Source organism: Podarcis cretensis, assembly GCF_951804945.1.
Source record: "Podarcis cretensis genome assembly, chromosome: 1".
Taxonomy (NCBI): domain Eukaryota; kingdom Metazoa; phylum Chordata; class Lepidosauria; order Squamata; family Lacertidae; genus Podarcis; species Podarcis cretensis.
In genome coordinates this window covers 129,386,961-129,398,047 of record NC_137170.1, presented here as the reverse complement: position 1 = coordinate 129,398,047, position 11,087 = coordinate 129,386,961, and the positions used below count along the sequence as shown (strand labels likewise).

General features: G+C 41.1%; 1 protein-coding gene across 1 annotated transcript; it reads left to right on the top strand.

The window, feature by feature from the left end:
• Positions 1–332: 332 nt before the first annotated feature.
• On the top strand, positions 333–10,695 carry CLK1 (CDC like kinase 1). Its single transcript, XM_079980331.1, has 13 exons — positions 333–513; positions 3,417–3,574; positions 3,868–4,093; positions 5,403–5,493; positions 5,859–5,925; positions 6,647–6,763; positions 7,073–7,239; positions 7,389–7,483; positions 7,566–7,695; positions 8,086–8,168; positions 8,805–8,884; positions 10,215–10,305; positions 10,400–10,695. The coding sequence occupies exons 2-13, from the start codon at positions 3,417–3,419 to the stop codon at positions 10,541–10,543; spliced, it is 1,449 nt and encodes a 482-aa protein (XP_079836457.1). The 5' UTR covers positions 333–513; the 3' UTR covers positions 10,544–10,695.
• The last annotated feature ends 392 nt before the right edge of the window (positions 10,696–11,087 follow it).

Sequence of the window (11,087 nt, the reverse complement as noted above, 5' to 3'; positions counted from 1 at the left end):
ACTACAAAATAAAATATTTTGCAAAAGAAGCTCAACAACTTGGCCCGAAAAAGTTCAGCTTTTGTGTCTGGATTTTCACTTTTTGAAATATGGCAGCCCTAGGGCCTTATGCCCATTAACTTTTTTTTGGGGGGGGGGAAAGAGACTCAAAAAGATTTTATTGTGGGGGCGAAGGGACTTCTGCTAGGAGTTGCCTCCTGGGGCCAAGGAATAGAATAACAATCAGGATTTACACACCGACCATCGAAACAGGTGGGCGGGGCTTATACCATCCAATCGAAACCCCTGGGGAGCGAGGCCCGTGACGCAGCCGCGCAGGCGCAGCCATTGTGACGACCTTCCCACTTCCAGAAGGTTCCTCGCAGCCGGCGCCATTTTGTCGAGGCGGACGGTTGTTGTTCCCCCCCCCCCCCCAGCGGCGGTTGCTGAGGCTGGAGAGGAGGAGAGACGGGAAGGCTCGTCGTGTCCGGAGGCGCCTTTTGAGAAGCGGAGTCGACTCCGAAAAGGAGAGCCGTAAGTGTCGGGTGTGGGTCGGCGAAAGGCTCGGGGCCACGGAACGGCCGGTAGTAATGGCGCGTGAGGGGAAATATTCTTGGGGGGGGGGGGAAAGGGGGAGCTTCTATCTTTACCTCAGGTTTGTTTCCCCCGCACCGGGATGGGGTTGGCTTGGCTGGCCGAGAATGGCTTCCCTCCCTCCAAAGCCGAGCCCTTCCCGCCATGTTCTCCTCAGGGAAGGCGAGCTTAAAATGGCTTCGAGGCCTTGGGTTTGGCGTCGCCTACGCGAGAGGCACGTCGCGTCCCTTTCTAACCGACCGAGCTCCTCTTGTGGAATTCATCCGCTTTTTTTGGCGCTTCCCCGGCTCACACATGTCGAGGGCAGAACCACCTGCTTTTTTTGTCGTCTCCCCCGAGAACCGAGGCAGTGCAAACACGAGCCACATAAACTTCCCAGTGCGTCAGCGGCGTCGTAGTAATAAAGTGTTGTGGTTTTAGCACAGCCGCGAGCAGGACTGAAGGGGTATCTATTAAGGGGGTTGTTGTAAAAACGGCGACAAACAAGATCATCAACATGACCTGGCAACCCGGGGGGGGGGGTCCTATAGCCGAAAAAATGCCTTCCGCAGTAACAAATGGAATTAAAAAAAAATTACGAAGGCGGAATGGAAGTGGGCGGAAAGGAGATGGGTCCCTCCAGAGAATAAATCCATTTGGGGCAAATCACAAGGGCGAAGTCCCCTTTTTTCTCTCTGCTTGTTCAGTTCCTGTTTGCCCCTCCCCCCCCAAACCGTACTCGGTAAACAAACCCTGAGTATTGGCCTTGGTAAAACTAAGGGCGGTGGTTAAAATAGCAAAAAGGGACTGCTTGTTGATAAGGAAAAGGAAGTTTGCATAGGCTGGCTAAAAGCAGGAAAGAGAAGAAAAGCCTGTGGTGCTGTTGCTGCCCCGTGGGACACTGAGCTGCAGTGTCGCCACCAGAAAAGGCCTTGTTCTTAGTACCTCCCAGTTGTAATTCCCGATTGAGCTTGTTTCGTTGGGACGTGAAGAGAGAGAAAGGAGCTGTTCAGAGATCTATAGGTACAGTAGTGCCTCGGGTTACATACGGTTCAGGTTACAGACTCCACTAACCCAGAAATAGTGCTTCAGGTTAAGAACTTTGCTTCAGGATGAGAACAGAAATCGTGCTCTGGCGGCGTGGCAGCAGCAGGAGGCCCCATTAGCTAAAGTGGTGCTTCAGGTTAAGGACAGTTTCAGGTTAAGAATGGACCTTCGGAGCGAATTAAATACTTAACCCGAGGTACCACTGTATAGGTATATAAATAAAAGGAGCGAATTCAAACCAATTGAGAGAGAAAAAGAGGAGGCAAACCGGTAGGCATCACCCATCTGAATATGTGCCTGTCTGGATGCTCAGGTCTTCTTCATCTGAGATCCTTCTGTATCAGAGATGTGGGGGCTGGCAACTGGTGGCACCCCAGCTAGAGTATGCCATCTCCAAGAAGGCCTGTTTCTCACTTCCCGTGAAAGAACATTTACTGAAATACAGTCAAACACTGTGAAGTGTATTCAGGAGCTAGGTATCGGGTAGCTGAACTATACAGTGTCAGTCACTTGTTCCTTTTGTTTTTGTTTTTGTGTGATTGTGGTTGATTATGTCAGTTTCAGTTGGGTTGCTACTATAGTTTGTATACAAAAGGGGATGACTGGTTTTAAAAAGTTGAAATCCTATGGTGTTAATGCCCAGTAATATATAATTCTATTAGCATAGTAATACTGTGTTGGCATACAAGTTGCCCAAATTTGTGGGCACATTTTGCCACTGGCTATACAGGCAACTCATATCTGAGGCACGTTTAACTTGTACAGTTTCAACTTTTATGTGGTTGTTGGCTGGCCAGTTGAAATTGCAGAAATTAAATGTACAGAAGGTGGCATGCTTAAAAACTAACGATGCGCAAAAAGAGCTTTTAAGCTCTTCTCCTTGCTTACTGGGCTCTGGGAGGCTATCCTGAGATCTCAGATGACCTCACAAGATCTTGCTGGGAGCCTTTCAGAGCCCAGCAAGCAATGTGGAGAGCTTAAAAGCACTCTACCTTGCTTGGTGGGGTAGACTCTTAGGGTGTGCTGGCTCTGGAAGGTAAGACTTCTCACGCTGGGGCATTTCAAGGGGTTTCGATTTTCGGCACTTGATCTGTACTGTGGGGTGTAAAGTGCTGTGCTTTTCCATTAATATTAGTGCTTTTTCTTTTCCATGTTAGGCTTCATATTGCAGTGCATGAATGGGGATTGCTGTCACTGCAGTATTTTGGAAATCCCTGCTAGTCAGTTGCATAAGCAGTTGGTAGTATTTAGTCTCGTTGATGTGTTTTAGGTGGCAGCAGTTTTGAGTATAATCATTAAGAGTAATGTGTTGCTAAAATGTACTGAACTCGCACATACATTGAGAATTAAAATGTGGCTTTAAAATGAGCAGGCGAAGAAATTACTTGGTAAAATGCTTTATTAGGAGCAACCAATGGTAAACAAAATATGCAAGCTTGCATAGTAACTTTGTGGCAGTACTTCTGATCAGTTTGTTTTTTGTTTTCTGTTTATATGTTGTTATTTTTTTAATGTAAGATTTCTGTAGTTCAAAAGCTTACACTGCATTGTGAATATGGATTGGTCCTATTCAAATAATTACTGTTAATATGAGTCTGAGGCATTTCTGTGCTTCAAAGTGTAGGGCCCCAATAAAAAAATTCTCATTTGACTGTGGTAGAATTGAAGCCATTTAAATTGTATATTTAAGTTTGATCTCATTGCACTGCTTAATAGACTGATAGGAAGAGAGAGATTTACTGGAAATAGTTCTAAAACTGGTGTATACAGAAAAAGTTACTGTTGACTTTTTGTCTCATAATTGTATGTATTTACAGATGCGGTATTCAAAACAAACACACTATTCTGATTGGGAAGAAAAACAATGTTTGGATCCTAAAAAAGGCAGCAGCCATCATAAGAGAAGAAGAGAATCATACAGCAGTACGCATGAGAAAAAGCGCTGCAGATATACTCAAACCCAAAATTATGATAGGTGAGTTAGTTCACCCCCACCCCATATGGCAAGTCTGTATCTTATTAAAGTTATCAATATGCATCATAGTATTGTTGAGTTGGAAGGGTCATCTAGTCCAACCCCCTGCGATGCAGAAATCTCAACTAAAGCATCCATGACAGATGGTCATCCAATTTCTGTCTTCAAATTTCCAATGAATACCTTAAATCTCAGTCTGAATTTGAAATACACGTAAACAGACATAACTTGCATGCATGAGAACTGCTAGTTTAATGTTCCACATTATATTCTTTTGTTTTTTTCTCTCCTAGCCTTTATTCAGATGCCAGCTCCTTCCATGAAAGAGATAATCATGAACGCCGTTATGTGGAAGAATACAGATACAACTACAGTCAACTGTCTGAAACCAGGCACCATTGCAGAGACCATGAAAATGGTTATCACAACCACAGTAGCAAGTCATCGGGGCATAGCGGTGGAAGCAGTTACAAAAGAAAACACAAGACTCATCATAGTAAATCACATCATTCACACGCGGTATGTATAATTTAGAGCACCTTGAATGTGATTATACATATAACTATTCACTTGAATAATCACACAAATGAAGCGAGTTGGAGATGTATTTTAGCATAGAAGTATGCTTTTTCTGCTAGATCTTACGTTCCTGAAATGGGAAAGTTCTGTAACATGTAGACAAATATTTTCTAGTTTTATTACTATTGCTTGTTTATCAGGCAGTATTCCATTTTTCTGTTTGAATACCTGAATTAGGCATTTGTTGGAAGTATGGCTAAGATGCACCATGAATATTGTTTCCCCTGTTAGGCAAATTCAGTGGAACCAGTGGCTTCAAGTTACATTCTGAATGTCTTATTGGACAGTACAAAAATGAAAGTGGAATAAATGCCTTGTAAACTGATACTGATGTGCTTGTGTTAAATGTTAAACACTATTTATTAGATTAATGTAATCTCTCATAACCTTTGTGGAACAGCCAAACAAGACCGTGATCCCAAATCAGGAAGGTTGATGGTGCAGGGAAACAAGTTTCTTTACACCGATCTATCTTACCAAGCTTGCACATAGGTGCTCCAAGGATGGGAGTTGCATGTTTAGTACAGCTAGTACTGTTGGGTTATCAGCTGATGGACTTGGTCCACACATTTCTCTTCCCCACTCCCAACCATCCAGTAGTGGATCAGTGCTGCCAGAAGTGGTGCTGATAATTGGCTGAGGGAGGGAGAAGTCTACAAGGATAGCAGTGGGTGCTGTGTAATGCTCAGGATGGATATGTGTAATGCACATATCTCCTCAACTGAAGTGGTGGCTGTGTGCAGTTAAGTAGGTTTTGTGATTTTTGACATTACTCACAGAACACCTATAACAAATTATGTGTACTGTACAATATGTACTTTAAACGCTTTACATTTTGTTGACACACCTTATTTACCAGTAAAAGGCTGCACATTATGCAGTATAAATTCCAGTGCTTGTTATGTTACAGCATTAAACAGAAGACATTTTATTTGCAAATCTTAAAATATATAGTTTTTCTAGTGAACCATATTTTTAAAAGCGTTTATATTGTGTGTTATTGCCTTGCCACTTGAAGTACCTTATCTGAAAATCTGTTCCTTGCCATGTTTTTCTCCTGTAACCCTAAACTATGTGCCCTGTGAAATTCTGGGGAATTTGAAATTGTTCCTGCCAACCGTTTGTGGCCTGGCGCGTATCTGAATGCCTGAATATCTCCCTGCTGAATGAATTTCGTATTCTGCCCTGAATTCACTCGGGTTTATTGATTGGCTGGATGATCTTGGTGCCGCGCACTTGCCGTTACCAGAGGAGTCACCGAAGGAAAAGATCGAGGAGTGTAGAGGATGATGAGGAGGGTCACCTGATCTGTCAGAGTGGAGACGTACTAAGTGCAAGATGTATAGAATATTTTTCAAAACTTATACACTTTTCAGATAGAATAATTTCTTTTAGATAAGAAGCCAGGAGTCTTTGGAAGTCCTTTCCTTTCTTTGGTTTTTTGTTCTGTGTTTTGTTTTTTTCTTTGGGGGGAGATTATTTTTATATAGAAGTTAAATTTTAATTGGAACTTCTTATATAGTGAGCAAGTTAATTTAGAATGAGATAGACATAACTGTCTTGAAGAGTTGTCCAATTAAATATTTTAAAGATGTCTAGTTACATTTTTTTTAACATAGCGGCACTACCTAGAACATAGCATGGTATTTTGAATAATGACAATACACCACTGTTTGTATAACTAATTTCTCCCCTCTGTTTTTAGATGAAATTGTCAGTATTCTGGGTGAAGGTGCTTTTGGGAAAGTCGTGGAGTGCATTGATAACAAAGCGTAAGTTCAACTTTTTTCTTGTAAGAGCCTGACACCTAAATGGTGACACATAGTTCTTTCCCTCCAGATGAAACAAAGAAACCTAGGTACTTAAGATGGCACTTACACATGCTCATCTCCCTTTCCCATCTGGTCTCAATTCTTCTGTCTTTTCATTGTCTAAATCAGGGGTCTGCAACCTTTAAGACAAAAAGAGCCACCTGGACCTGTTTCCGAAGAAAAAAAAAACTGGGAGCCACAAAACTAACGCACGCACCGCCCCCATGCGATGTCACAGCCAGTACAGCGCCCGCCACAGTGGGGAGTGTTGGGGCACACAATGTGCCTCCTCCCCTCGCTAGTATCCACCCCGGAGCTGCGGCAAAGGTGTAAAAGAGCCACATGCGGCTCCGGAGCCGCAGGTTGCAGACCCCTGGTCTAAATCTAAGTTGTAAGCTCCTCAGAAAGGGGATCTGTTTGTTTGTTGCTGTGTAAGGCACCATGGTGCTATTAGAGTGATAATAAAATGGATACACCAGCTTTTTGTGGTTCAGCATTTCCCTGTTAGCATTGTTCATTCAGCTTGTCATTTTCCTTCAAAATAATATGCATTTCCACAAAAATAATATGCTAGAAATAATTTAAGTGTTGATATGAATAGTTATTTAACTGAACAAAATTTGTTTAAACTTCGCTTTATGCCATGGAGTAGTCTTGTGACTTTTCAAAACTTTTTTTTTAGGGGAGGCAGACATGTAGCAGTAAAAATAGTCAAAAATGTTGATAGATACACAGAAGCAGCTCGTTCAGAAATAAAAGTACTGGAGCACATAAATAAATCCGATCCTAACAACATATTGTAAGTATATTATAAAAATGTGAAGTTTTTACAAATGCTTGCATGCTTTGTGTTTATTTGTGTGATTCCTTTTCAGAAGAAAATAATTGGGGCTTTCATTGGTGTACTGAATACAATTTTTTTGTTTATGTTAAATTTTAAGTTTGTAAGCTCAGTTGAGAACCCTGGATCATCTCTAGCTGAGCTGAATTTTGAGTACACCTGTTAAGATAAATGGGCTTTAAGTGGGTCTACTGTTAGTATAACTAACATTGAGTATTATCCTGACTATTTTGTAGCATCTTGTGAATGACATTATTGTATTTACAGTCGCTGTGTCCAGATGTTGGAATGGTTTGAACATCATGGCCATGTTTGCATTGTGTTTGAACTGCTGGGACTCAGTACATATGACTTCATTAAAGAAAACAGTTTTCTGCCATTCAGTCTTGACCACATTAGGCGAATGGCTTACCAGATTTGCAAATCTGTAAACTGTAAGTACACATAGCACTTTATTTCTGTTTCTAAAATGTCTCTTAAGACTCGAAGCAGTTAGTAGTTAAAAGAAAAGGCACAATTGCACAGTATATGTAGGAGTTCTGTTTAACATCTCTTGTAATAATTTTCTGACTTCTCTTTACAGTTTTGCATTCAAACAAGCTAACCCATACAGATCTGAAGCCTGAAAACATACTGTTTGTGAAGTCTGACTACACAGAAGCATACAATCCCAAACTGGTAAATCTCTCATTTCTTAAAAAGCTCCTCTCACCATTGATCTCTTTTGCGTGTATGCTTAGTAATTATGGTATTATTTCAGAAACGTGATGAGCGTACACTGAAAAATCCAGATATCAAAGTTGTGGATTTTGGAAGTGCAACATACGACTATGAACACCATAGTACTCTTGTGTCTACAAGGCATTACAGAGCTCCTGAAGTTATTTTGGGTGAGTAGAAAAGTAGTCTAGAAAGTTACTTTTCTTGCAGTACTTTTGTGAGTCATTTTTAGACCATCTTAGTGAGGCTGCTTTGGGAGTTGCTAGTATCAGTTTCTGTTTACCTTCTTGGCACCCTGTGCATTTTGGAATTTCAACCTAAATGCTAATTCTAAGTTCTAAGTGTAGCAAATGTTGGTTTCATCTTGAACTTACATTAGAATTAGGGTTTCTTTTTTAGGCAGTCTTGTTTTGTGACTTTCCCATTTACAAAATATTATGAACCAGTTTGAAGAGCTCTTTAAGCAATTCAGTTGCAGATCAGTAACACCTTAGGTTTGAAAAAGCTACATGATTTAATGTTATTAGATAAGCATAATCCTTTATTTTCTCTCCTCACAGCCTTGGGATGGTCACAGCCTTGCGATGTTTGGAGCATTGGCTGCATTCTTATTGAATATTACCTTGGATTCACTGTATTTCCGGTACGTAACTGCAGAAACGTTGGCTATAGAGACAGCAGTGACAAATCTTACTTGGGAACATGTGATAAGATGTTTTACAGAAAATGCTATCATAAAAACAAAGAGCTAAATTTTGTTTTTTTTAATGTTACCTGATGAATCAGAATAAACTCCAGTTTGTGTGAAGTATTTGACCTTCAGTTCTGCAATAGGACGGCAGCCTCTCTTCTGATGTTGCATTTCAAATTTACTGACTAGTTGAATTCCAAAAAGGGTTGAGAGGAATGGAATAGTACAAACCCTTCTTGTTCACATGGACTTAGCTGGGTGTTTCTTCAGTTTCAGAGCCCAGTGCTGTGTCCCTTTATAGCAGTACTTTGTGTAGTGGGTGCCTACTGCCATTGATCAGTTTCATGAGTCTTACTAAGTTGCAGCTGCTGTGGAGAGCTGACTGTTTAGGAGCACGCTAGGTACTACTTAACCTTACCTTATATAGGTACTATTATGCAAAAACAAACTTGCTATCCTCAAAGCTATGCAGCTGCCAGAGAACCCACACTCCAATAGTAGTTGGCTTTATATACTGTGAATAGTTCTAGCTTTCCTTTTGAGTTTTTCAAACACACTTATATGGCAATATTCCATCTTTATTAACAGACACATGACAGTAAGGAGCACCTGGCAATGATGGAAAAGATACTGGGACCGCTACCAATTCATATGGTCCAGAAAACCAGGTAAACTTTTTTAAAGGTTCCATTTCTATTTCCCGCCCCGTAGCACAGTGCCATCCATTTCTATTTTACGTTTCCCTTGATCAGTTTGTAGTCATTGTTGTCATAGCAGCCGCTTCACAAATAAATGTTATAATGAATACAGTCCAGACCCTCCTTTTTGGAATATTGGGCTGCTTTAGGAGTTATAACTACTAAGTGCTTATAAATTTAAATGTATTCACTAGGTTGACCTGGAAGTAGGTTTGAGAAATGTCCTTCCTTGTTCTATAGGCAGTTGTAATTTGAAGAATTTTTACTTGCAGCATTTGGTTGCATAATTCTAGAGGAACTGAAACCTCATGCATTTTCAGCTCTGGTTGCAGATACTTGTTTTAATATTTATAGACCACCTCTCACTCGTCAGTGTGCATATTCAAGAATATGGTAGTGTAGAGCAGTGTTTCCCAACCTTGGGTCTCCAGCTGCTGTTGGAGTACAGTTCCCATCATCCCTGACCATTGGTCTTGCTAGCAAGGGATGATGGGAGTTGTAGTCCAAAAACAGTTGGAGACCCAAGGTTGGGAAACACTGGTGTAGAGTATAAAATGGCTTGCTAATGCCAGTGTAGATCAGTTGCTAAGTCACTATTTGAACTACTTGACTGCTTGTTTTTTGTTTGAGGATAGTAGCAAGAAGTATGGCTTACATAACTCAAGGTAAGCTCAATGTAGTATTCGTGCTCAGTGCACTGCTAGTTTTAGTATCCAGGACTATCAAAGTATTGTACAGTGGTACCTCTGGATGCGAACCGGATCTGTTCCGGAGCTCAGTTCGCATCCTGAAAAGAACACAATGCTTCTGCGCATGACATTTTGAGCGCATGCGGCGAAACCCGGAAGTAACACATTCCGTCACCGCGGAGCGCAACCCAAAAACGCTCAACGTGAAGCAACTTTCACCCGAGGTAGGACTGTATAGGGGAAATGGTACTAACATGAAGTTGACATGTCAAATGGATTACTCAAGTTACACTTTGAAGAAGTCCGTTCAACTTCCAAAGCGCAGCTTCTGATTAGCTGTAGGAAGCCCCTTTGGATGTTTGGCTTCCGAAAGAACGTTCAAAAACTTCGGTTTTTGATCGTTCAGGAGCCCAGGTATGACCGTATTCATGTTTTCTAAACATGCAACTCATGCCTTCTGGAAGGGGTAACTTTTGCCATGGGAAGATAATTCTGCTCTTAATGTGTTTAAGAACCCTCAAAGTCATTCTTCCTTTTTCATGAGAAATCTCAAGCAACTGAATGCAGCCTGTCACTCATAATTATTACTACTTCTCTTTTAACATAACCAGAAAGCGCAAGTACTTCCACCATGACCAGTTGGATTGGGATGAGCATAGTTCTGCTGGAAGATACGTTTCGAGACGCTGTAAACCCTTGAAGGTAAGAGGTGTAACTGCATAACCATACAATACTTTCCCCTACCCCTCATTTGTTTAGTGACAGGGTGGTAACTTTCTTTTCCCCCTACTCCTAGGAATTCATGCAGTGCCATGACGCCGACCATGAAAATCTATTTGATCTCATCGGGAAGATGTTGGAGTATGATCCAGCCAAAAGAATTACTCTTGCAGAAGCCTTGGAGCATCCTTTCTTTTCCCCGTGTAAGGAAAAGATATAAACAACAGAGTCCCCTAGGCGATTATAGACTGTGTCAGTCAAAAAGCAACTTTTTATGTATTTATTTTGTAATTAGATCTGTAAATTTCTTTTCATATTGTCTTGTTCATCTGTTAAACCTTCCACTTGAAATAAAGCATTTGACAAAAAGAATCTGCCCTTTTCTTTTTCCTAGTCCTTAATGTTGCAGTTTTGTTAAACGGCCTTGTTGCAGTTGGAACAACAGGTTCTGTTCCAAAGTTAAAGAGGACGGAAGTCCCAGGTTGGCATGCTAATTGTTCAGATTTCTATACAGTTAAACAATTCACACCTTTGTCGGTTTGACATGATGTGCAAACTAATAGAGGAAATTGTAAATCAGTATTGTTGAACATGCCCCTTGTAGTGGAGACAGAAATCTCTCCTTTGCAGTTTGAAAGAGCTGCTCGGCAAGGTGTGCTGATTAAAATCTCTAGCCCCTAGAAAGCTATCTAGAACCGAATGTAACCCACCAGCTTAAAAAAGCCTTTAAAAAGAACAGAACCTGCATTTTCACAAAACTCCCT